The sequence below is a fragment of the Triticum aestivum genome, chromosome 5D, assembly GCF_018294505.1.
Source record: "Triticum aestivum cultivar Chinese Spring chromosome 5D, IWGSC CS RefSeq v2.1, whole genome shotgun sequence".
NCBI classification, from domain to species: domain Eukaryota; kingdom Viridiplantae; phylum Streptophyta; class Magnoliopsida; order Poales; family Poaceae; genus Triticum; species Triticum aestivum.
In genome coordinates, this window is record NC_057808.1 from 416393809 (window position 1) to 416421448 (window position 27640).

Genomic DNA, 27640 nt, shown 5'->3' on the forward strand with positions numbered 1-27640 from the left:
GAGATTCTACTAGTGCATAGCGGAATTCTGAGTATAGCTTCTGCGTCAAAAGGGGTGAAAAACCGAGCGAACAAGTTCCTCCCTCCATGACGCAGTAGCACTCTCTATGAGCTCCGTCACCCGAGTGGGCGGGTTTTGGACAGTGAATTTTTTATTTTTGAGGGGTTTTTGGACAGTGGATTTGTAGCTGTCCCTGGGTATCCAATTCCGTGCCATGGACAGTCGAACACCTGCACTCTGGGCCTGCGCCTGGGCTCATATCGCCCACAGAGCACCGAGTTTGCACCCGAAACCCACCCAGGCCCAGCACACGAGACCCACGCACCCATTCGCACTGCCGCCTCCGCGCGCTCACACTCGCCAGGCACGCGCGCCGCGCCTCCTCGCCGTTTCCGCGTTTCCTTCCTCAACGGCGACCCCGATGCCACGGCCGGATGCCACAATCGGCAACCCGGAGCACGCGCCGTCGTATATAAGGATGCCTCGTTTCCCTAGCCCTAGCCCGCGCCTCCTCCGAACCTCACCCGCCGCCGGTCCCCGAAACCCTAACCCACTCCGGCGAGTAGATCCGGCACGTCCTGCTCTCTCCGCCACCAGCCGCCAGAGATGGCCGCCCGCAATCCATCTGCGTCCGCCGCACACCCGCTCCACCAGGATTCCGTTGCCGCCCCCAACTCGCCCCTGCTCGCCGCCGACCCGCTCCACCAGGCTGCCGTGGCCAACCCCAACTCTCCCGTGCTCGCCGCCAACCCGGTCCACCAGGCCAGCGCGGCGGCGTCGGCGGGGATGTATGGCGCTCCTGGGGCCCTCCCAACCGAGCAAGGGTCTTTGACGGTGCTGCCGCCCCCGCCGCCGCCACAAGGCGCGCCTGTGATGAAGACGGTCCAGGGCGTGAACATGATGGCTTCGACGCCCCTGCAAGGACCCCCGGTGATGCAAGGGGCAAACACGGTGGTGCCGATGCCCCTGCGGGAGCTGGTCATGACCCTGCCCCTACAAGGCAGACCTGTGATGGCACCTCTGCCTTTCCCCAGGGGTCCTCCATCCATGAAGGCACCTCCGTCCTTCTATGATGTCGCTTCACCAATGACGGTGCAGCAGCCTCCACATGCCGGATACATGATGAGCCAGCCGCTGTTGCGTGCCAGCCCTCCACCGATGGCGGCGCTGCATCTCCCACAGGCCGTACAGATGGTGGCACAGCCGCCTTTGCCAGCTGGCCCCCTCCTCTCAAGCGTCACCGTCCTGACTACTTTGGTTTGTGCTTACTGCTCAATGCTCTGCCTCTGTTAGATTAATTCTTTGTTTTGTTCCTGCAGATTCATATAAAAGTTTAGCAAAGAGAAATGAAACCTTATCAGATTTGTTGATGCTTATGGTTGTAGTTTATAGAGTAGATTTTGTTGATGCTTATGGTTGTAGTTTATAGAGTAGATTTTTGTTGATGCTTATGGTTGTAGTTTATACAATACTTTATTATTATTATTATGTTTGTAGCTTATACAATTGTCTGTTTGTTGGCCATATGTACGGTTAGGCTTTTGATTATGTCTAGGTAAAAAGCATATGGCTATAGAAATATCTTTGATTTTTTTCTGGGAAGCTTAATGGTCAACGCTGCAGTTGTTTCTCTTATGGTTCAACATGGATATTCGAGATGTTGTTGATTGTTAGATTGTACCTGTTTTAAAGCATCACTGCATCAGGTTTGTAGACTGAAGGTTTGAATTTGTTAATGATAATTTAGAACATAAGTATGGGAGATTATTGTCTCATTAGCCTAACTTTTTCTGTTAAATCTTCGAAGAAAAATCCTAGGATAGTTATAGGATACAGTTCTGGGATTTTTCTCTCTATCGTGTTGGTAGCATTTTGACATGTGGATTAAGTGTTGCCAGCTTTTGCTATGTTAAAAACATTGGCGCAAAACTGACAGCACATATTTCTACAATTGTTCTAAAGAGCTTTGAAATGGACATCATATGACCAAATATATTACAAATCTTTAAAAACTTGAATTGGTCAATAGTGCTTATGTCAATCTGGTCGATCTAGCTTAGGGTTTGCATGCTGCTGCGTCGTAGCACGGTCGCACCCTTACTTTTGACGCAGCAATTAATAGTTTAATAAAGCTAGTTCCTCTTTCCTATTAGTACCCTTCGAATATTTTATTGAGTATGACTAATTGCCATTTGGGCATTAGTTGTATATTTGTTGTCATCGCTGAGCTGCATGATAGGTTACATAAATCACCATCTCCTCAGTTGGCAGCTTAGATTTTTCTCATCTCAAAAAGTCCCCTACATTTATCAATGCGTGTGAATATCTTTAATGCTTGTTATGAATGATATGCTCGTCATCTTTTAACTTGTTTAAACCCTTTTCACATTGGTAACACCGTAACAGTTGAGATTGCCTTTTCCCCCTCTCCAGACGTCCCTTTCTTGATATGTGATATAGTTAGATCCACACTTTAGTTAATGCTCTCATGTTAACGCGTGTTATGAAAAATCAGCGTGCATATGTCCATTTCAACCTCATAGATGACAAATGAGGTCATCATTAGCAAACAATACTGAAACGTTGATATGCTCGTCATTTTTAACTTATTTAAACCCTCTTCACATTGGTAATGCTGTAATAGTGAGATTGCCTTTTCCCCCTCGCCAGATGTCTCTTTCTTGATCTGTGATATAGTTAGATCCACACTTTAGTTAATGCTGTCCTGTTATTGCGTGTTATGAAAAATCAGCGTGCATATGTCCATTTTAACCTCATAGATGTTAAATGAGGTCATCATTAGCAAACGATACTGAAACGTTGACATGCTCGTCATTTTTTTAACTTATTTAAACCCTTTTCACATTGGTAACGCCGTAACAGTGAGATTGCCTTTTCCCCCTCTCCAGATGTCCATTTCTTGATATATGTGATATAGTTAGATCCACACTTTAGTTAATGCTGTCCTGTTTATTTTTATCGGTCTTGCTTTTTAAATGGTAGGTATAATTAATAATTAATAATTTCAAGCAACCTACACATCTGTGTTTGAATCCTCACGGGGACTCCACTTGGGTGCTATCCATGCTTATTCGTGGAGCGGTCCCACTTCTACCTATCCGCTTGGGTGCTATCCGCGTTTATTGGTGGAGTGGTCTCACTTCTACCTAACAGTGGGCAGTTAAGGGAGGGATCCGTCCCCCTTTAGCCCTGTTTGGTAGCAATCACGAGTCACGTGTCGCTCAATGTCTTGTAGAAGTTCATTCATTCCCAGTAACATATACATGCATATAATTTAGTTATTACACCCTTCTGTAGACATGCCTTTTGGACCGCGGATGACTGGTTTTGAGCTGGAAATAGCTGGATTTGATGAATCAATGGGACTGCCTTATGGGTCTTACATAAACAATGAGGTAACACAATAATTCGTTGTTCCTCATTAAGACTAGCAGCTTCATCAGTAAATGTGAAGTACTGGATTATTTTATTTGACCTGGTGCATCTTTACAGATGCCTTCTGTTGGTTCTTATTAGCCACATCTTCCTTCAGACGCATCAAACACCCTACATGTTGAAGGTTTCCCACCCAACTGTACTAGACGGGAACTTGCACGTATCCTTTGCTATTATTATTTTGAGTTTATTTGTCATTTTATTAATAAGGGAACTATGTTGTATGTTTATGTTCTTACCAATCTTATGTCTCAGTCTTTTCTTTTGTGTTTTAGCTTGCACCATTTAGGGCTTCAGCTCCTTGACTCTTGCTTCTCTAGATATATTTCGCCCTTTTACTGGGTTCTGTGCAGTAAGGCTGGTTAAGACTGGATATAATAGTCGACATGGAATAGCTTATGCTGACTTTGAAACAACTGCCCAAGCCTTCTCTGCCATGAAGTCTCTGCAAGGTGAATATAACATCATTGTCAGTGTTACCAATTCTATACCTGATACTTACGTTACCAATTCTTTTGAGCTTTGGTCTGGACATCCTTTTGTATCAATATCGTTGTGTTCCCAAGTTGTGACTCTTACATAAGTACTTATGGCAGTTGTCAACCCTTGTTGATTGTTTCATTGTTTGTTTGCATAACTTTCATGTTCTTACTGAGCTAGAGTTTACATGCTAGAATCTGCATGCAGAATAGAGAATACATTCCTTTGCTCTATTCTTTTCTGCTATGCTTCACTTCCAGTAGGTTGCGTGTTAACTATTGTTTATATATCACACATCTTGCAAATATAAGTGTAGCATTTATTCATTTCATATCCAGCATCTGCCAGATAACTTTTACCTGAATATTGAGATAAGTGCCTCGTATTGCTACTACTATTTTTCCTTCTTTTTAGTATTTTAGTGCATCAACTTTGTTCCCTAGATGATTCATTTCAGACTTTCTACAGTTAGCATAATCCCTTATTTTGTTTGTCTCACTATCCCAAAATATGTCAGTGTTATAGCACGAAATTGACACTTGTTTGGTTGTGGGCTTGAAATAAACAATGGCGCTTCTTTTTGCAGGTTATTTGTTTGACATGCATGACCGATACTCAGTCAAATTGGACCTCCAGTTCCTTCCTGGTCCGTCCAAGGTAAACTGATGGCTCGTGCTAGGCGATAAATCCTGTGGGTCTCAGTTTCTTATATATCAATCTGAAACCATCAATTTGCAAATTCTTCCTTGCTTATGTTACCTCATGGGTGAGAATGGACAACTTGATTAATTGTTTCTCAGGCTTTACCTGATACACTATGATGAGCCTATGTTAGAACTGGAATTGTTTTTTTTTAAGTTAAATGTTGTATGAGGTGCTCTAGTTTGTCATTTTGTACCGTAACTTATCATGTATCTGTGTGGCCCATACAATACAGTTATGAGGAACTGAAGGTTTCATATCATCAATGTTTTACAAAAGTAAAAGGTTTCTGTTTGGTGGGCATATTACGTCAATATAGTTTTATTGTGGATTACACAAGGGCCATGACATGGCATGTGCCTGGTGCTCTTTAAGCTGCTTATCTTGAAGATAAGCAAAGCTCTGTTCGGTCCATAATCACTTAGTCACCTAGCCCACCTGTCATGCTCTTTTGGCTAAATTGCCACAATTGTGTCCATCACACTTCGGCCAACCAAGTAACCATATGCCATGACTCTCGATCCATGTTCCTTTGTGCGTGGGCGCCGTGCGGGGTTGGGGTGGTAGGATTCCTTGCGGTTTCGGGCGAGGCTCGCGTTGGCAGGGGAGGGATGCGCGGAACTGCCCGCCGGGCGTCCTGATTTCCGGTAGGTGCTTGGGAATTGTGAAGATCTTTTTGGTTGTGTTGTGCCGTAACATGTCCTCATCGGTGGCGGGTGCATGTACCCGCCGCCCGTGGCAGATAGTAGGGGATCTCTCCGTCCAACCGCGCCGCCGGCGAGGAAGGAGGAAATGGCGAGGAGTCTTTTTTTTTAGAATGGGGCATGGGAGGATTCGAGCGGAGGAGGAAGATGGCGAGATGATGAGCCTTAATGGTGATGGTGTTTGAGGTTGGTAGTGGGCCTCTTAATTGTGTTAGATGTACATTATGGATGCCCAGTCGGGAAAGCCCACTGAGAGCCACTATTGTCTATCGGGCGGGCGCACACAGAGGGGCCCTCTAGGAGACGGAGAGGGAGATGGCAGCGGCGGCAGGTGCGGCGTGGTATCGTATTCGCGGTCAGCGGTGGCGAGAGCGCGCCGCGTAGGAGGATGGTTGGGAGGCGGAGTGACAGGCAGCGTCGTGGCGCATGGCCGCACCCGCACCACGGGTGAAGCAGCAGCCGCTAGGGAGCTGAGGCAAGCCGCAATCGTCCCTTAGTTTCTGTATACTTCTCTTGTCAGCTGTCACCGTAATTGTCAATAAAAATTGCCAATTTTGGTTGCTAATCCCGCAGGTTAGCACAGTAGGCCGAAAAACATTGTATCAGCCGCTTTGGCTCTTCTTCTAAGAAAATGATGCATCTTTCCATGTTTATTCTAGAAAGAACAAAAGTAGGAGATGCTAGCTCTGTAAAATTAATCTCAGATGGTGCGACACTGCGACTGCTCCATACAAATGTGCAACTCAAGCAGAAATGTTGGGTGTGTGTTAGTTCAGAGGAAATTATTTGGCCATGACCCTAAAATCAGGAACCTATTTGCCCACCAATTTGACCTTGCAATGTTTTTCAAATTTATCCATGAATTTGGATTGGATTGGATTAGATTGCATGACATAGTAGTTAAATGGATGTTTGGTTTGTCTACACAAAGACCGGTATGTTTGATTCAAGTCATTGCCATATCATCCCTACATTTTCCCTGTCAGTTTACCATTGTGATTATATTAGTGTATTTTCCTTGGCATTTATGGCAATGTCCCTCAATGTATCCATGAAATGCTTGTTTTATTTGCGTGCACTGTAATATGTTTTTGGGAGTCTATTTCTGCTCAGATACGTTTAAGATACTGTTCCTCTATGCATAGGATACAATGCTTATAATATATAGCTGTTTAGCTGCTAACTCATCACACTGGTGTGTGGTTTCGCAGATTCACACGGCAATCATTTTGTACAACTACTCTGGCCATAAGTAATGTTAATGTAACATATAATGGATCTTTCCATTTTATGGCTTCTCCTTACGTTTTCAACCCCAGTCTCTCGAATCCTTGGCGCTTAATAGAAAAATCACTGTGCTAGTCAATGTAGGTTATGAGGAATGGCCTGACATGAATGAGCCTACCCAGTCTTATCTTGTGTAACTTCACAGTTGAAGTAGTAATAATTGCAGCAGGTTTTTGATGTTCACCTAGTTTCTTGACCTCGATTCTTTGTGCAATCCTCTGGTTATTCGAATATGCCTTAATGCATTATAGTAGACACTCTAATTTAGCTGTTGGATTCTTTCTGCACCGAGCTATTTTCCCATCATGCCTTATCTGGATGCCTCTAATGTATTCTCCACTCTGGTCATGTCATGCGCTTATTTCAACATAAACTGAACATTGTTTGGCAATCTATTTATTTTGTATGAACAAGACATCATGCTGGAGACTTTGTATAAAGGCCAATGGCTGTCCACAGTTAAACATAGTAGCTTTGAAGACCTGCAGATTTAGTGTGTATATCCTTTAATTTACAATGGTAAACAATAGGACCCTCATTAGTACTTGTATGCTATCTTGGCAGTTGGTACAGCCAGTAAAGTGTTGTTTGTTTTGCCATTCAGATTTGACTACATAGAACTAGGACCCTTTTGTATGGAATTTCTGGATCAAATCAAAACAATCTTTCTGCATCTAAGGACCATGTTGACATGTAGTTCGGATAGTCCAATGCTTCCCTTCTTTAGCCTGCATATAATTGCATGGCGACACATTTAGTTATATCTCTGGCTCAAGAGAAGGGCTGGGCGACCCTAAATAGACCAGTGTCAACATGCCATGGAGGCTAGCATTGTCAGACTAAGTCAGCGTTCTTGCTTGCAAATGCTTGAGAGAGGAGGTTGGTAAAGAACGCGATGTGCCTTGATGATGCACATGGAGCCATGCTAAAAGACAACACAAATAACCAGCCCATCGTCCATAAAGAAAAATGGGGAGGAAAACTTCCAGGCACCTCAACAACGCCGCAACAGGCATCACCGAGACGGGGTATTCGAGATGACACCGCCATCAGGGTAGGAGCGACGGCGCTGTGAGACCAAAACCTAGTGCACAAAGGACGGGAAAGAGAATCCTCTCCCCTCTGCGCCGCAGCGACGGATCGTCGGTTGGAGGCTGAGGGGAGAGGAGATTGCTCTTGTTGGCAGCTAGGGTTTCTTTCTTCTGTTAAGTGTGTTTGGATGAACTCAAGTTTGTTTTTTTGTCGAAGAAATTGTAAAGAATAAACGACTTCATGTATGATGCTTGTCCAAAAGTGGAAGCACTGCTTCTTTAGGTGTAGTGTTGCCATGCATAAAAGATTAAAAAAAACAAGATAAATATTGGTAGGATGTTTGTGCTCAAATTTGACCATGTGATATTGTGATGCGATTCTAACTTCTGCCTGGTCTGACTCCTGTGTGTACGGTGAGGAGTGCAGATCTGCTGCCTTTTGTAGTTCTGTATGCTAATGGGAAACCATAAGATGAAGGCCCTTGTGTTTCACTGAGGTATGTGCATTAATCTTGACATCATGACTTTGGTTTGTGCTTGTTTACTGCTCATTTATCTGCCTATGTAGATTAATTGTTTGTTTTGTTCCTTGAGATTCATATAAAAGTGTAAGGGACAACAGTAATAGATGTGGTATTTTAGCATAGATAAATGGAATCGTATCAGATTTTGTTGATGCTTATGTTAGTAGTCAATACAATAGATTTTGTTGATGCTTATGGTTGTTGCTTATGCAATTGTCTGTTTGTTGGCTTTGTGTACGCCTGGCTTTCTGTTATGTCTACAAAAAACATAGGGCTACAGTAGCAGTATAGCCCTATCTTCGAATATTTTTTGTGGGAAGCTTAATAGTCAATTCTGTGGTTGTTTTCTAGCTTAACAGGGATATTTGAGATATTATTTTGTAGACTAATACATGTTCGGATTTGTTAACGAGAATCTAGAACAGAAGCATGGTAGATTATTGTTTCCTGCTATTCCAAAAGTGGAAGCACCACTTTTTTTAGATGCATTGTTGCCATGCATTATAAAAATGACAGGTATGCGAGGATAAACAATGGTAGGATGTGGTTCATGCAGTTTGTGCTCAAACATTTTTTGTTTTTGAAACGGAATAGTTTGTGCAAAAATTTGATCAATAAGCTGGTCTGTTCAACCAATGGTTGAATGTTTTGCCTTTTTGTGAGAATTTATAGTCTACTTTTCTATCTCTACCATGTTGTACTTTTAGTATAAATAGATAGATGATGTGGCCTGGCAATATTGCGCAGGACATGGGCTTAGGAGCAAATATGGAACTTTGGCTTATCAGTATTTTCAATGTTTTTCATGGCATTCATGAAATTTAAATGTATCATTGGAATTGAGTTTACCTCATGTCAGGCATCAAGGTCAAGATCATATTTCTGTGAAATGCGTTGAAAGGATTCTGACGATATTGTCGTTGGTGATGTTAAGAGTCGCTGAAGAACTTATTGTGTTAGACATTGCTATTCATCCAAGACATAAAAAGCAAATGAGACCACATCAGTTGGCAGGTTTCCACTTTCTGGTTGTTTCATGAGTATTGTTCTTTGCTATGCTGGATACGGTCATAGGTGTTATTGTGGTGATCTGTTTCCTGCTAGTACATTGTTGTTTGCAAGCTTGTATGTTTGTAGATATTGAAGCAACTTTGCTCTTTGAAATGCTAGTGTGAATATAGTTTGCCCAGTTGAAGTATTTCCACTGCCCTTTACACTCACGTCACCTTTGTGTTTTTCTTTTCTTTAGAGACTCCTTTTCTGGGTATTCTGTGCATGATTAGAAGCAAAGAACAGTATTTGAATTTGGACTGAATTTACTGTAGGTGATATTTCTAGTGTATCTCTAGTAGCTACTAGCTTTATGCATAAAGTTTCATTACTACTTGAATTGGATTATACCAGGTGAAATACAGAGCTCAATGCCAAAAATAAGGATGCCTAGTAAACCTAGGAGAAAGAATTGATGAATAAGGTGCCTATTTTTTCATCAATTACTATGCTTGTGTTGAACAATTAGTGGGTTGACTACTACATAATGGCCGCTGCATTTTATGATCATTATAGTTCTCCACATGTAACTGTCTGTGCTTCTACTTATGATTGCCTTGTATGCATCCCACATTTTTCTTGTCCACCTTGCATGGGGCTTATATGCAACATCAGCAGAAGTGCTACTTCAATCGAGCAAAGAGCACACAATTCTATCGAGCAAAGAGAATAGAAAAAGAGTGACATAATAGTTCTTGATTCGGATGATGATGATGAAAGCACAGGAGCACACAAACAACTGACGCCTGAGAAAAATAAACAGCTGATACCATCAGAACAGGCTGGTGCTCTCATGAGAGTGGTAATCGAAGGAACTGATGAAGTAAATGAGACAATGCATGATAGAGACCAAAACAGTGAAATTGTTCCATATAGTCCAAGTGCAACTTTAATGAATCAGTATCCTTCGGCCAGCTATCAACCATCAGCATTTCTGTTTGAGAGAGTTATATTGCAGAAAAGACCTGAGGAATGTATCCATGATCTGGCTGTATGTACTTTTCACTTGCAATTTTTTATTGTCGATTTTGTTCTACATGTTTGTAATGACAAACTAGTAGCATCAACTTTGCACTGCCTCATCAGTATCTCTGAAGGGCACTGCGATACTGTTATCTTTGTTTTCAATTTTTTTAATGTTCATCCGTATGTATTTGATGCATCTTAGTTCACAAGTACCCCTTTCTCTTGTACTGAAAATAATGGATAATTGTTTGATATTTGCTGAATCTATTCCAATTCAAAGCTGAAATTTTTCATCTTCCAGCCGTAACTCTTCCTGCTCAATGTAGGTTGCTACCCATAATGAGAAAATAGCAGAAACACAAGTTTCCCCTCCACTTCCTAAGGAGAGAAAAAAAACGAAAAGTTGATCCAAGCTCCCAAGTAGATGGGGATGTTGAAATTGTGCCAAGAAAAGAAAAAGAAAAAATGAAGCAAATCCAGCAGTATTTGATTTGCCCTCAGAACCTTACAATCCTCTGGGGTAAGACGAGCCTATGGAGGAAGATGTGCCTATGGGGGAAGATGAGCCTATGGAGGAAGAACATATACAAGAAAAGGAAAGTGATGGTCCTGAAGATTTTTGCAATGAGTACTCAGTGGCAATTGAAAGCTCTAAGGTCCAAATTATAATCACAGACTAATGACTTTTGTTGCTGCAGCATTTTCAAACATATCATTTTGTAATTTTATAGTTGTGCTTATAATTTCGTGCTTTGTCTGCAAATTGATTCAACTTGTAAAGTTTGAGAATAGATGAGCTCAGCTCAATAAGAGAAATCTGCAAACTTTATCTTCATTAAATTGTTTATTTGGATTTATGTTGTTTGCCATAGTGATTTAGTTATATTTATTGGCCAGCTCGACACACTTGAAGAGGCAGCCAATGAGAAAGAGGTGAACAACGTCTGCAATCATGAAATGCAGATTCATGAAGATCTGGGCCATGTATGCCGTGTCTGCGGTATGATTGTGAGAGAAGGGCTGACACAATCATTGATTATCAGTGGAGAAAGGTATGTTATTTGTTTAAGATATGTGATGATGCTTCTGTAACTCTGAGGCCGTTTAGCAACATATGTAGTTTTAATTTTTGGAAGTTCTTACCAAATATCCTTTTTAGCAACAGCAAAGTGGCCCACAGGCACGTGTGGGATTCCCATTTGGTGTGCTGAAACTGCTTTGAAATACATTTTTTATTTTGTATTACACTATTACGTTGTTTGAACAAAATCTGTTTTTATAAGAGCCAAGTGCCTAAAGGGGCACAATATGCCAATCATACCTGAGAATTAGTTCATGCCATCTTATCCGACAAAATTGACACATTTGCTCATGCCGCAGAGCCTGACAGACCTCGTGGGTTGTTATTTTGGTTATTCCTGTATTTCCAGCATGAATAAACTTTTCTAGTATAGCACATGTAGTTGTTATTTTCTGATATTCGGTATCTACTGTTATGCATTATAATTTTTCAGAAATGTAATGATGGCATAATATAAACTTTGGAATGAACTGAAGTTTAAATGTATGATTGGAACAATCAATTGACATTATGTTTACCTCATGTCAGGCATCAAGGTCAAGATCATATTTCTCTGAAAAGCGTTCAAAGGATTCTGATGAGATTGTCACTGCTGATGTGAGTCGCTGAAGAACTCAATGCGTTAGGCATTGCTTGATAGGGTGGATTTGCGACTCATTATAATGTCTGCCACTGCTGATGCTAATAGACTAGCTGAATATTTTTATGGCTGTCAAACATTCCATGTTAAAGGGCGAAATTTTCCTGTTGAAATTAAATATATCCCAGATGTATCAGTGGATGCTTCCTTCAACATTGTACCAAACTCTCGGAATGATGCTTGCGCTACTGCTTCTTATGTCAATGATGTTGTAAGGGTGGTAAGGGTGATTCACAAGAATGAAGAAGAGGGTGCCATACTTGCTTTTTTGACATCTCTACTGGAAGTTGAGTGGGCCTGTGAAAACTTCAGCGATGCAAGTGCTGTGGTACTTCCTATGCATGGAAAGCTTTCCCATGTAGAACAGAGTCGTGTTTTCAACAGATATCCCGGTAAGAGAAAAGTTATCTTCTGCACGAATATGGCTGAAACGTCACTGACCATCAAAGAAGTGAAGTATGTTGTTGATCCTGGACTGGCCAAGGAGAGCAGATTTGTGCCTAGTAGTGGTCTCAATGTGCTGAAAGTAAATTGGATTTCCCAAAGTTCCGCTAATCAACGTGCTGGCTGGGCCGGTCGAACAGGAGCAGGGAAGTGTTACAGGCTTTACTCTGAATCTCACTTCAGAATGATGGAAGTACATCAAGAACCTGAAATCCGGAAAGTTCATCTTGGCACTGCTGTTCTGAGACTACTTGCTTTGGGTGTTAGGGATGCACAGAATTTTGAGTTTGTTGATGCCCCAAATCCAGAAGCAATCAATATGGCTTTGAAGAACCTTGAACAATTGGGTGCTGTCAAATGTAAATGTAATTTGTTTGAGCTGACTGATACTGGACGCTACCTGGTTAAATTGGGAATTGAGCCAAGGCTTGGCAAAATTATGCTTGATTGCTTTGATTCTGGTTTGAGGAAGGAAGGTGTAATTCTAGCTGCTGTTATGGCAAATTCTAGCAGCATATTTTGTAGAGTGGGCACTAATGAGGAGAAATATAAAGCTGACCTTCAGAAGGTCCGATTGTGTCACCAAGATGGAGATCTCTTCACTTTACTCGCTGTTTATAAAAAATGGGAGGATGGGAATGGAAACAGGAATATGTGGTGCTGGCAGAACAGCATCAACGCCAAGACCATGAGGAAGTGCCAGGAAACTATATCAGAGCTTGAAAATTGTCTAAAGCATGAACTCAACATTATTGTCCCAAGTTATTGGTGTTGGAATCCTGAGGTTCTCTCTATGCATGATAAGTTGCTAAAGAGAATTATTCTATCATCTCTTACAGGCAATCTTGCTATGTTTTTAGGACATGAAAAGTTTGGTTACCAGGTGATTTCGACAGATCAGGCTGTGAACCTTCATCCCTCATGCTCATTGCTCAATTATGGCAGCAAGCCAGAGTGGGTGGTGTTTACAGAAATCTTATCAATCCCAAATCAGTATTTGGTATGTGTAACTGCTGTTGATCATGATGCGTTGTATGCAGTTCATTCCCTATTCATCCAAGACATGAAAAGCAAATGAGACCACATCAGTTGGCAGGTTTCCACTTTCTGGTTAAGAATATAGTATCTGACAAACCAGGAGGTTGCATTCTAGCTCATGCCCCTAGTTCGGGGAAAACATTTATATGCTGATTAGTTTTATTCAGAGCTTCTTGGCAAAGTATCCCTCTGGAAGGCCTCTCGTTGTACTCCCTAAGGCATATTAGGTACATGGAAACGGGAATTTCAACGGTGGCAAGTGGAGGACATACCTCTGTATGATTTGTGCTCTGTCACATACCACTGTATGATTTGTGCTCTGTCAAGGGTGACAGAGCAGATCAGTTGGAAATCCTTAACGCTTGGCAAACCAATAGGAGTATCCTCTTGGTTGGATACACTCAGTTCTCTTGGATCATTAATAGTGATGGGGCTGTCACCGTCGCAGCTGCATGCTGGGACATGTTGCTTATGGTCTCTAACCTACTTATAATGGATGAGGGCCATACACCTAGGAATGAGTCGACGATGTGCTAGAATCACTGTGCAGAGTACATACTCCACGTAATGTGGTCCTTACACTTTCCCAGAATCACGTCGTAGAAGTGTTCAACATCTTGAACCTTGTACGCCCAGAGTTTCTCAAGATAGTAGCATCTCATCCTATACTTTCCCAGAATCACGTTGCAGAAGTGTTCAACATCTTGAATCTTGTACGCCCAAAGTTTCTCAAGATAGTAGCATCTCATCCTATCGTTGATAAGTATCAATATCAGGTCACAGGATTTCAAAAGGGGTCTCTGATAAATTCACCGAGTCAGTAGAAGAGACCCTACTGCATGATGATAACTTCACGAGAAAAGCACATGTCATTAGAAGTCTTAGAGAACTATCAAAAGATTTGCTTCACTACTACACGGGTGATATCTTGGATGAACTACCTGGCCTAGTAGACTTCGGTGTCTTCTTGAAACTCAGCCCCAAGCAGAAATAAATCGTTCATAAGTTGGAAGCCTATGAGAAGTAAAAAAAAACGCAGTAGGAACTGCCCTGTACATGCATCCATGCCTGTCAGAAATATTAGAAGTTGATGCTGGAGATAGGGCTTCCAGCTTGACAGGTGTAACTGTTGATAGTCTGGTCCGGTCTATCAACGTGGCCGACGGTGAAGGCCAGATTTTTCACCAATATCCTGGCACTTGCGGAATCTGCGAGAGAGAAGGTCATTGCATTTAGTCAGTACATTACTTCGCATGAATTTTTTGGAAAGGCTATTGGTTAAGACAAGGGGCTGGCAAGTAGGAAAGGAGTTCTTTGTGACCCGTGGTGATAATAAATCTACTTCAGAAGATAGACAACTGACAATGGATCAGTTTGACAACTCTATTGATGCAAAAGTCCTGTTTGGCTCTACCAAGGCATGTGGGGAGGGCATCTCCCTGGTCGGCGCATCAAGAGTCGTCATTCTAGATGTTTTGAACCCCTATGTTACCCGTCAGCCAGTAGAAGAAAGTGTTGGCTCATAGCAGCTGATTCTCTGGAGGAGAACACCTATGAAACTGCATTGAAGAAGGAGGTGATACCAAAGCTGTGGTTTGAATGGAGCGAGCAGCACTGCAAGTCGGAGGACTTCCAGCTGAACGAAGTCGATATCGACGACTATGGGGATGAGCTGCTGGACAACAGGAGGATGTGCCCGGGCATCAAGGCTTTGTATGCAAGTTGAAGGCAGGCTGGATATTGTACATGTACCATGTATATATGGCTTTCCGATCGTTCCAGGTTGTCATTGTTGTCAAGTAAGGCTCCTCTAGAACCAAAAGAAAGACTTGACTTGGTACCTCTTTGCAGATACCTTTTATTGGTTCTTAGGGGCCTTCTCTTCCTCCAGATGCATCAAACACTCTACATGTTAAAAGTCTACATCCTTGCACGTATCCTTTTATGCATATGATTCTCTTGCTATTATTGTTTTGAGTTTATTTGTCATTTTGTTCATAACTGAACTATATTTTATGTTTATTTATATGTTCTTACCAATCTATGTCTTAATCTTTTCTTTTCTGTTTTTGTTTTCACCATTTAGTGCTTCAGCTCCTTGACTCTTGCTTCTCTACATATATTTTGCCCTTTTACTGGGTTCTGTGAAGTAAGGCTGGTCAAAGAGGATATAATAGTAGACACGTAATAGCTTATGTTGTCGTAGAAACTCCTGCCCCAGCGTTTTTCTGCTATGAAGTCTCTGCAAAGTGAATATAACATTTTTGTCAGCCTAAGTTGTGTCTCTTACATTCTAGTATCCTACTTAATACTAATGTCACTAAATCTTTTGAAGTGTCATTTGCACATCCTTTGCATTAATATCATTGGGTGCCGAAATTGTGACTCTTATGTAATTTCTTATGGTAGTTGTCAATCCTTGTTGATTGTTTCAATATTTGGTTCCACAACTTTCATGTTCTTACTGAGCTAGAGTTAACATTCTAGGATCTGCATGCACAATACATCCATTTGCCATGTTCTTTTCTGCTATGTTTCACTTCCAATAGGTTATGTGTTTACTTTTTTTTATGTATCATACATCTTTCCTTATATGAATTTATTCATTTGATATCCAGCATCTGGCAGATAGCTTTAACCTAAATGTTCTGACAAGTGCCTTGCATTGCTACCACTATTTTTCCTTTCTCTAGTATTTTAGCACATCAAACTTTGCTCCCTAGATGATCAATTTGTTTCTACTGTTTGTGAAATCCCTTATTTTGTACTCCCTCCGTCCCAAAATAATCAGATTGAAGTCGTCTATTATAGCCCATGGGCCGGAAACTTATTTTGGGATGGAGAGAATATGTGACTCACTATCGTACTATAGTACATATTTTCAAATATGTCAGTGTATAGCATGAAGTTGATACTTGTTCGGTTGTAGGCTTCAAACAAAATATGATGCTTCTTTTTGCAGGTTATTTGTTTGACATACATGACAAATACTCGCTCAACGACCTCTCTTTGACAATTTCCGGCCCATGGGCTATAATAGGAGACTTCAATCTGATTCTGTGCCCCGCCGACAAATCAACTGCTAACTTCAACTCGAATGAGGTTCTCCTTTTTTCTGATGCTATTCAGACAATGCAGATGCAAGACCTCCCTCTTCTTGATCGGCTGTTTACGTGGTCTAACCAACAGGACGTGCCCACTTTAGTGAGACTTGATCGTGCGTTAGTTAACATTGCCTGGGTTCAAAAATTCCCAGATAGCTCTCTGACCTCCTCTACTGATCCACGTCTGACCATGTTCCCATCCAACTTGCTGCCGCTACTCAAATCCCGAAACCTGCGATTTTTCATCTTAACAACGCTCTTCTTGCAAACTCTAGTTTCCGGAATCAGGTTGCTACAAATTGGGCTAGCGTCAGTTCGCAGCAGTGCTTGAGGGGTTCGGTAGGTATGCTTGCCTTGTGCCTCAGGCGCACTCATGATGTGGCTGAAAAATGGTCGGCCAACTATCGTCTCCCTTCCATCCTGGCCAAGAATTGCCATACGACCATCAATCTCCTGGACAAGCTCGAGGAATCTTGTTTGCTTTCTGTTCTTGAGCTTCAGCTTAGGATGGCTGTGAAACTTGCTCTCCATCGCCTTAACGCTGAATTGGTGGCATACTGGAGGCAAAGGGCTAAGATTAGAGACTACGTTCTGGGGGATGAAAATTCTGCTTATTTGCACGTTTGCGTGTTGGTTCGATACATTAAAAACCAAATTAAATCTCTAGTAGTGGCTGGCTCGTCCTTCACCTCTCACTTGGACAAAGAGCGCATCATTTTGGACTTTTACAAGAACCTAGTTGGGACTACCACTCCGTCACGTTCTCCTTCGATCTAGCTAACCTGATGACCGGCTCCTCGCTCTCTGTTTCGCTCGCAAGCCAGGGACATCGTGAGACCTTTCACGATGGACGAGATCGAACTTTCTCTCTGGGGTATGAATGACAATGTTAGTCCCGGCCAGGACGGCTCTGTTCGTGCATTCAACCTAGTCAAGGAAGACTTGCTTAATAATCTTCTAAGTGATTTTCATAATTGTTCGGCCGACTTGCGGGCACATCAACAAAGCATATATTTGTGCTGCTGCCTAAAAAGTTGGGTGCTAGGTTGCTAACCAACCTGAGAACTATAGACCGGTCTCCCTCCAGAACTGTGCGGTCAAGATTGCGTCCAAATGCTTAGCTAACAGAGCGCAGGGTTTCATGCTTGATCTTATTCACCAAGGCCAAACAGGTTTTATCAGGGGTAGAGGAATAGCTGATAATTTCCTCCATGTCGTTGATATCGTTCAATCTTGCTTCGAAAGGAAAATCCCAACCATTGTTTTAAAGCTGGACTTTCATAAAGCTCTTTCTTCGAGAAAACGTAAAAAAGTTTTTGTGTTTCATTTCAATGAAAACAAGAGGAGTTCAGTACAACGTCCCATGAGGGGAAGATACATGGTGGTTGTTTAGTGTACATCCCAAGTTGTCGGTAACAGCATTCGGAGACCGAGGGCTCTAGCCCTAGACCATAGGGTAGCTTCCTCCTTGATGCGCACGATGGGTTGGAGGCAGAGGGGATGGTGCCATCGAAGATGCACGTGTTCCTTTGCTTCAAGCCATCTAGGGGATCAGAAGCGCGGCAGAGGCAAGCGCAACAGCTCGGGGGTGGAGTGCTTGGCAATTTCCCACAAACTATCGAGGGTTGCGTCAGGCTTGGGGGGTGGCACGTCAATCGCAGCCGGGCGAAGATATCGTGCCAGACTTGACATGCAAAGGGCCAGCTGACAAGGAGATGCGAGATGGTTTCCATGGCCTGGTTGCATAGGAGGCATTTGGGGTGGTGTTGCAGTCTGCGGTCTAGCATCGATCTTTATTGGCCAACCAGTGGAAGAACTTGACGCGAGGAGGCGCCCAGCTCTTCCAGATCAGTTTTCAAGCATCACATGCAGTGAAACCGTGGAAGGTGGCACTATAGCAGGAACTAGCAGTGTAAATGCCGTCGGTGCTCCTCTTCTAGGTGCCCACAAAGCTTTTGACTCCGTCTCTTGGGATGCTATGACTGCTATTTTACTTGCCAGAGGCATCCCTTTGCTTTGGGATCGCTGGATCAACCTCATAAACAACACTGCAAACTCTGCTATGCTAAATGGGAAACCTGGCCCGTGGTTTCCTTGCCGGCGTGGGCTAAGACAAGGAGACCCTCTGTGACCCTTCCTTTTCATTGTGGTCGCTGACGTGCTCCAACGCATGATCATCCATGCCTCTGAATATGGCATGCTCACTCATCCTCTCAATAACTCTTTGCTGTGACTGTTCCTTCAATATCCCGACGACACGTTGATAGTTCTTTCGGTGGTTGCGGAACAACTTCATCACCTAAAACGGCTGCTCTTACAATCTTCTGAGGCCATCGGGCTCTCTATAAATTTCCACAAAAGCACTTTCTCTCCAATTCACGTCACCCCGGCTACCTCTCATAGCCTTACTGAGATCTTAGGATGTCCTGTGGCCGGTTTCCCTCAATCTTTCCTAGTTTGCCATTCTCAACTTCCAAACTAAACATTTTTGCTTTCTTTTTTATCATTGATAAAATTGATTGCCGCTTGGCGGGTTGGCGGGGTCTTCTGCTTACATTGGCCGGTAGGTCCATCTTCGTTCGTGCGGCTCTTCTTGCCCTTCCTATATATGCTATGAGTGCGCTGCTGCTGCCAGTTGGGACGCTCCAGGAAATTGGTATACACTATTGTGCATTTTTCTGGTCTTGGCAAGACACCACTACGGGCGGACAATGCAAAGTGGCATGGGACCTTGTGTGTGCTCTGTTTTCAAATGGGGTCCATATGAATGTGTCCCTTCTCCTCAGACACCTTTCTAAACTTCATGACTCTGGCTCCATGCCTGCTCCAAACTACATCGTTAATAAGTATGGATGGTCACCTATTTATGACCGGGGTACGTTGGGCAACGCCACCACGTCGGTTTGGTGCGATATTTTCAAAAGCCTGAATTTCTTCCGGTCCATCACCTTTGTTAAAATCAGCAATGGGGCTACCACCTCTTTCTGGAATGATATTTGGCTACCCAACCACCAAACTACCCTTGCCTGCCAATTCATGCTCTCTTTTCACACTCCAACAGACGGTCTGCCTCCATTGCTTGGGTGGTTGCTTCTCCGGAGCCGAACCTCGATCTTACCCCTAGATTATCCCATGCGGCGAAAAGTGATCTGGCTACATTACGTAGTATTATGGCTTCGATTAACTTGAATTCGCTGGTTCCGGACAACAGGGTGAGCAAGCGAGAGGGCAAGACCCTTTTGACAAAATTAGCATATAAAGTGATCTGGCATGACCGACCAACCGACTACAATGTGGAAGAACTATGCGCCGAACAAACGCAGAATCTTCATTTGGCTACACAAATATCGTGTTTAAACCAATGAGAGGAGACTTTGTAGATCAATGCTTGCCTATTGTGCGGCGCCTGCGATAGCATTGCACACCTTCTCCTCGGCCGTGCCTTGCTTTGACCTCTCTGGGACGAGCTTGACAACCTATATGATGGCACGCCCAGCAGCCTTGGTGACGACTGGCTGCGGGCTCTGATGGACAAAGTTCGCTCTACCATTCTCATTGCAATTCTCTCGAACACCTGGAAGCGTTGTGCTATGATTTTTCGAAATGAGACTCTTCACCCACCACATTGCTAGGGTTGCGGCTGATGACCTGGCGCTATGGTCGCACAGATGCAAGAATATCCAACTACAAGCTCTACACCGGGACTGGGGCTCTATGTTGTCACACCTTGATGTGAGATTTTAACCTTCATGTAATTTGCCTTTCTTTCTTTTCCTCCCCCCTAACTCAAATGTCTGTATTATCTCTGTTTGAGTAATATAAGGTTCAGGCCGGCGTAAACCTGACGCTGACGAATAAAAAAAATACTCGCGCAAATTGGACCTTAAATTCTTTCCTGGTCCGAGGTCAAATGATGCATCTTTGTGGGTTTCAGTTTCTTCAATAACAATCTGAAACCTTGTTTCCTCATAAACGAGAATGGACAACTTAATTGTTTCTCGGGCCTTAACTGATATGCTATGTTGAGCCTATATTAGAATTGGATTTGGTATTATAAGTTACATGTTGAGATGCTCTAGTTTGCTATTTTGTATTGTAACTTAACATGTATCTGTGTGACCCATACAAAACAATATGCGACAGTGGATCAAACATTCAAACTTTTGTGAGCATCCAAAGTGTTTTTATTACAAATGTTCAACAAAAGTATAAGGTTTATGTTTGGTGGGTGTATTATGTCCATCTCCAATCTCATGTATTGACATAAATATTTAGAAAATGGATGCCTTTTGCAATCACTTGAGATGGAATTTGCCATGGAAGAGATCACATAGCTTTTGTATGTTATATCTTGCCTTAGTGATATTATATAGAGTTAAATAATTTTTGTATCAAAATAGCTGGAATAGCTCAGTTGGCTAGAGCATGTGGCTGTTAACCACAAGGTCGGAGGTTCAAGCCCTCCTTCTAGCGAGTTTTTTTCCAGTCTAATTAATAGCTACTGGATTAATATTCTCTACTCCGGTCATGTCATGTGCTTATTTCAACATAAACTCAAGATTTTTGAGTAATCTATTTATTTTGAATGAACAAAACAGTATGCAGGACTGCCTGTACCTGGAGATTTTAGTACGTATTGAACATTTGAACTGCATCTTTAAATTTGCGATGATGAATAATATGGTACTAGTATGCTATCTTGATAGTTGGTACAACCACTAAAGTGCGAGTTTTTTTTCCAGTCTAATTAATAGCTATTGGATTAATATTCTCTACTCCGGTCATGTCATGTGCTTATTTCAACATAAACTCAAGATTTTTGAGTAATCTATTTATTTTGAATGAACAAAACAGTATGCAGGACTGCCTGTACCTGGAGATTTTTAGTACGTATTGAACATTTGAACTGCATCTTTAAATTTGCGATGATGAATAATATGGTACTAGTATGCTATCTTGATAGTTGGTACAACCACTAAAGTGCGAGTTTTTTTTCCAGTCTAATTAATAGCTATTGGATTAATATTCTCTACTCCGGTCATGTCATGTGCTTATTTCAACATAAACTCAAGATTTTTGAGTAATCTATTTATTTTGAATGAACAAAACAGTATGCAGGACTGCCTGTACCTGGAGATTTTTAGTACGTATTGAACATTTGAACTGCATCTTTAAATTTGCGATGATGAATAATATGGTACTAGTATGCTATCTTGATAGTTGGTACAGCCACTAAAGTGTTGTTGCTTTTGCCATTCAAATTTGACTACATAGAACTAGGACCCTTCTGTACGGAATTTCTGGATCTAGTCAAAACAAACTTTTCTGCATCTAAGGACCATACTACAGTTCAGTAGGCCAATTCTTACCATGTTTCGCCTATGTATATGCAAAATACATTTTTTTATATTTATGGTTGAAGAGAAGGGTTGGGCGATGCTAACTACAGTGTCAAGATGCTTGCATTGTCTTTAACTTACTATACATGTTAAAATACTATTTACTGGATTCCTTCACTCATGTCTTTACTTTTTAGACATGAATAATGGATATATTAGATCATGATCCCTCTACAGTCGTATTTGTACAAAAGATTCTTGATTTGGCTGTCACTGCCTGCGGACCATGTCATCTAGTGTTGTCGAAGAAATGTCAAGAATAAATGACTGTGTATGTTGCTTCTCCCAAAAGTGGAAGCACCACTTTTTTTAGGTGCGTTGTTTCCATGCATTATAAAAATGACAGGTATGTGAGGATAAACATTGGTGGATGTGGGCCTTTACAGATACCTTTTATTGGTTCTTATGGGCCTTCTCTTCCTTCAGATGCATCAAACACTGTGCATGTTAAAAGTCTCCCATCCAACCGTACTAGACCGGAAATTACACATATCTTTTTATGCATATGATCTCTTGCTATTTTATTTTGATTTTATTTGTCATTTTGTTCATAACTGAACTATATTTTATGTTTATGTTCGTTCCAATTTATGTCTCAATCTTTTCTTTTGTGTTTTTGTTTTCGCCACTCCTTGAGTCTTGCTTCTCTAGATATATTTTGCCCTTTTACCGGGTTCTCTGAAGGCTGGTCAAAGAGGATATAATAGTAGATATGTACTACCTCTGTAAACTAATATAAGAGAGTTTAGATCACTAAAATAGTGATATAAACACTCTTATATTAGTTTACAAAGGGAGTAATAGCTTATGTTGTCTTAGAAACTCCTTCCCCAGTGTTTTCTGTCATGAAGTCTCCTGCGCCAGTGTTGTCTTAGAAACTAATATAACATTTTTGTCAGCCTAAGTTGTGTCTTACATTCTAGAAGTAATAAAATGGAAAGGTCCATTATTGCTAGATCACTCATGGCGTATGGTTATCTGGTTGGCCAAAGTGTGGGGGACACAACTGTGGCAATTTTAGCTAAAGAGCATGACAAGTGGGCTAGGTGACTAAAGTGTGTATGAATTGAACACAATCGATCTTGCATTCTTGCCTGAGTAACCAACAACAGTCAACATCTTTGGACAAAACATAACTTAACTTATCTTCAAGATAACCACCTAAAAAGAGCACATGCACATGCAATGTCATGGTCCTTGCATAATTAACAATAAAACTATATTGAGCGAGTATTGGCCTGCAAAAAGAGGCATCATATTTTGCTTGAAGCCCACAACCGAACAAGTGTCAACTTCATGCTATACACTGACATATTTGAAAATATGTACTATACATAGTTGGTATAGCCACTAAAGTTGTATGGAATTTTGCCATTCAAATTTGACTCCATCAGGTGTATGGAATTTCTGGATCAAATCAAAACTATCTTTGAGCATTTAAGGACAATGTTGACCTATAGTTCAGTTAGTACAATGCTTAAGGCATTTCTAACCGATCCCCAATAACTAGTGGAGTATCCGGTGGAGTAAACCCTTAGTGGAGTAAATTTACTCCAGCAAGATTAATTTAGGCGGACCTAGCCGATCCCCTATATATAATGGAGTAAAAAAATCATCTGCATATCATTTTCGGCCACCGAAACACATTTCTTTGCTTCTTTATTTCATTCAACAACATTTTGATACATTAGAGTACATAATTCACCAATTCTTCGCTACGAGAGTAAGACCAAAGAAAACAATAACCACAATTAGACATTTTAAAAGGTATCCAGTTTCGATAACTGCTCCCACTAGTTGGATTAATAACTTCTATATGTCTTCATTGTTGATCTATGGCTTCTCGAGCTTGCACACTTCTTTCTTCTTCAATTTGAAAGAAGTAGACGTTGCTTCGCATAGTCTCACCTATAGCCTCTATTCTAGCTACGAGTGCACGAGCATCTATCAATTTTTGTGCTATCAATAGATCGATGTAATCTTCTTCCAAATACCAAAACTTGCATCCATCCTACACGGAAATTAGAGCAAACAATGAGCTACCGAAATTGCGCTGAATCCGGTGAACAACCGAATGAAAAGAAGCACATACACCATATTTTTTGCACTTGAAGAACCAAATGAAAATTTGTGTGGTGTTTCGACATTCGAGGAGCTCGTGAAAAAAACAAATTTTGGCTCACAAAAAAGCCAATTTTTTTGCTAGAGCTCCTCAGATGTTATTTGACTAGAAAATTTTACACGCACCTAGTGCACCCAAGCATGTTGGTTCTCATGAAATTTCATATTTTTATTGAATTTGTTTGCATTTTTTCTTTGAATTTACTGTTCGTTGGTCAAACCTAGTCAACGTGCTCAAAATCTGGTTTTGGACCAAATTTATCCAGTTTTGAGACTTGAAGGACCAAATGTATACCAAACAATCTTGAGGGACTAAGTCTACATTTTTGGGGAACTTGAGGGACAAAAACATACTTTTCTCTTTTGCAAATGAGAAACCACATGCTGAAGGTTGTTTTGCTGAGGTATGTGCATTTGTACCTATTGGGGAATGTAGCATGCAATTTCAAAAAAAATCATACGATCACGCAAGATCTATCTAGGAGATGCATAGCAACGAGACAGGGAGAGTGTGTCCACGTACCCTTGTAGAACGAAAGCGGAAGCGTTAGATTAACGTGGTTGATGTAGTCGACGTCTTCACGATCCAACCGATCCTAGTACCGAACGTACGACACCTCCGTGTTCAGCACACGTTCAGCTCGATGACGTCCCTCGAACTCTTGGTCCAGCAGAGGGTCAAGGGAGAGTTTCTTCAGCACGACGGCGTGGTGACGGTGATGGTGATGTGATCCGCGCAGGGCTTCGCCTAAGCAGTATGACACTATGACCGGAGGCGTAAACTGTGGAGGGGGCACCGCACACGGCTAAGAACAATTAATGTGCCTTTGGGGTGCCCCCCGCCCCCATATATAAAGGAGGGGAGGAGGAGGCCGGCCAGGGGGCGCGCGCCATGGGGGAGTCCTACTAGGAGTAGGATTCGCCGCCCCTTTTTTCCTTTCTTTCACCGGAAGGAAAAGGAAGGAGAGGGAGGGGGAGAGGAAAGGGGGGCCGCGCCCCCTCCTCCTTGTCCTATTCGGACTCCCTAGGACGGGGGCGCGCGCCACCCCCCACCCGCGGGCTTCCCTCTCTCTCCCTTAGGGCCATGTAGGCCCAACACTTCCCCGGGGGGTTCCGGTAACCCCTCGGTACTCCGGTAAAATACCCGAATCACTCGGAACCATTCTGATGTCCGAATACTACCTTCCAATATATCAATCTTTACCTCTCGACCATTTCGAGACTACTCGTCATGTCCGTGATCTCATCCGGGACTCCGAACAAACTTCGGTCACCAAAACACATAACTCACAATATAAATCGTCATCGAACGTTAAGCGTGCGGACCCTACGAGTTCGATAACTATGTAGACATGACCGAGACACATCTCCGGTCAATAACCAATAGCGGAACCTGGATGCTCATATTGGTTCCTACATATTCTACGAAGATCTTTATCGGACAAACCGCATGACAACATACGTCATTCCCTTTGTCATCGGTATGTTACTTGCCCGAGATTCGATCATCGGTATCCTCATACCTAGTTTAATCTCGTTACCGGCAAGTCTCTTTACTCGTTCCGTAATGCATCATCCCGTAACTAACTCATTAGTCACATTGCTTGCAAGGCTTATAGTGATGTGCATTACCGAGAGGGCCCAGAGATACCTCTCTGATACTCGGAGTGACAAATCCTAATCTCGATCTATGCCAACCCAAAAAACACCTTCGGAGACACCTGTAGAGCATCTTTATAATCACCCAGTTACGTTGTGAGGTTTGATAGCACACAAGGTGTTCCTCCGGTATTCCGGAGTTGCATAATCTCATAGTCAGAGGAATATGTATAAGTTATGCAGAAAGCAATAGCTATAAACTTAACGATCATTATGCTAGGCTAGCGGATGGGTCTTGTCCATCACATCATTCTCTAATGATGTGATCCCGTTCATCAAATGACAACACATGTCTATGGTCAGGAAACTTAACCATCTTTGATTACCGAGCTAGTCAAGTAGAGGCATACTAGGGACACTCTGTTTGTCTATGTATTCACACATGTACTAACACTACAAAAAAAGACACATCCGTAACATTTTGGGCCGAACGAATTTTTTTGTCTACTTATGACACTTCTATGACGATAATTGTGACCAAACCCGGTATCATCATAGATGTGGTGGGCTCCTACTTCTATGACAAAAAATCATGACAGAAAAATGGGCTTTTCGTCCTGGGTGGGCCAGAGACGCAGTTGCATGACATTCTTTGGACCGTCCATGATGGAAAAAACCGTGGTAGAAGCGAGGGCGAGGAAAATATGGGGGAGTTCCCAGTGACGGTGGATGGTCGGGGGCCGAGCGATGCGCGTTTCTCTCGTACACATATGCGCGTGTGCAACGCGTTGCGCTCTAACTGAACCCGAGCGAGGCGTTGAGCTCTAACTGAACCCGAGCGATTGCACTGCAGGCTACGCGTTACTAAACCCGAGCGATTGATCGATCCCTTGCTGTTAACTGAACCCGAGTGATTCCTTCGCTATTGCTGCTAACTGAAGCCGATCGATGCTGCCTCTGGATGAACAATGAGCGTTGTTGGGGGGGGGGGGGTTGGATGAACAGTTCCCGGTGGGGGTTGGATGAACAGGACCCCGTGGTAGTAGAGGCCGTTGCCGCTGGATGAACAGGACCCCGATCGAGCCAGTTGGGGGTGGATGAACAGGACCCCGTGGAGGGCTGGTTGAACAGTAGCAGGTGGAGGGCTGGATGAACAGTAGCACATGGAGGGGTTGGTTGAACAGGACCCCGTGGAAAGGGCTGGTTGAACAGTTGCCGGTGGAGGAGCGCGCGGTGGAGGCTGGATGAACAGGAGCCCGTGGATGAATAGTCGCATGTGGGGGCTGGAGGAGGTCGATGGTGGATGAACAATAGCCCGTGGAGGCTGAAGGAGGTCGACGGTGGAGATGAACAATATCCCGTGGAGTCCCGTTTTGCGGTAAGCCACACCCCTCCCGATGAACAGGACCCCCGTTTCGACCGTAGCACTCCAACACAAGTCCGTTTCCTCCGTTTTGCGCTATGCCACACCCCTCCTGATCAACAGGACCCCGTTTCGACCGTAGGAGGTCCAAGAGAAGTCCGTTTCCTCCGTTTTGTGGTACGCCAGACCCCTCCCGATGAACAAGATCCCGTTTCGACCATGGCCGGTCGAACACAAGGCCGTTTCCTCCGTTCTGCGGTACGCCAGGCCTCATTTCCATCGGTTGTTCCGTCCAAGCCGGTTGGCTCCCAATGAACAACACACGTTCCGTTGCCTCTCGATGAACATGACACATTCTGTTGCCTCCCCATGAACATGAAGACGACGCAGTTTCTCCGTTCTGACCCAGCCATGTATACGAGTGCTGGCCGTACGTATGCGCGAGTAGGCATTCGAGACCCCGCTCGTATATACGTACGTGGCCATATTTTTTGGCGTGTGGTTGTATGTACATGTACACGATTTAGACGGGACAGCCTGAATTACTACGTGGGGGGCTCTACTATGACATGTGCCACTACTTACTCGGCCACGGTTCCACCTCTGCATGGTTCATACTTGCAGAGAGACCGATCGACCAGTATGTACGTA

General features: G+C 42.9%; 1 protein-coding gene and 1 non-coding gene across 2 annotated transcripts; both read left to right on the forward strand.

Moving 5' to 3' along the window:
- The first annotated feature begins 281 nt into the window (after window positions 1-281).
- On the forward strand, window positions 282-15836 carry LOC123122260 (ATP-dependent RNA helicase DEAH12, chloroplastic). Its single transcript, XM_044542435.1, has 14 exons — window positions 282-1257; window positions 3319-3416; window positions 3514-3616; window positions 3777-3908; window positions 4523-4593; window positions 8088-8157; window positions 9044-10225; window positions 10527-10856; window positions 11098-11252; window positions 11810-11878; window positions 11970-13365; window positions 13994-14219; window positions 14479-14625; window positions 14903-15836. Exons 8-14 carry the CDS (start codon window positions 10734-10736, stop codon window positions 15127-15129), a joined length of 2343 nt encoding a protein of 780 aa, XP_044398370.1. The 5' UTR covers window positions 282-1257; window positions 3319-3416; window positions 3514-3616; window positions 3777-3908; window positions 4523-4593; window positions 8088-8157; window positions 9044-10225; window positions 10527-10733; the 3' UTR covers window positions 15130-15836.
- A 5070-nt stretch (window positions 15837-20906) lies between these two features.
- On the forward strand, window positions 20907-20980 carry TRNAN-GUU (transfer RNA asparagine (anticodon GUU)). Its single transcript has one exon. It is a non-coding gene; the product is annotated as a tRNA-Asn (tRNA).
- Window positions 20981-27640: the final 6660 nt, after the last annotated feature.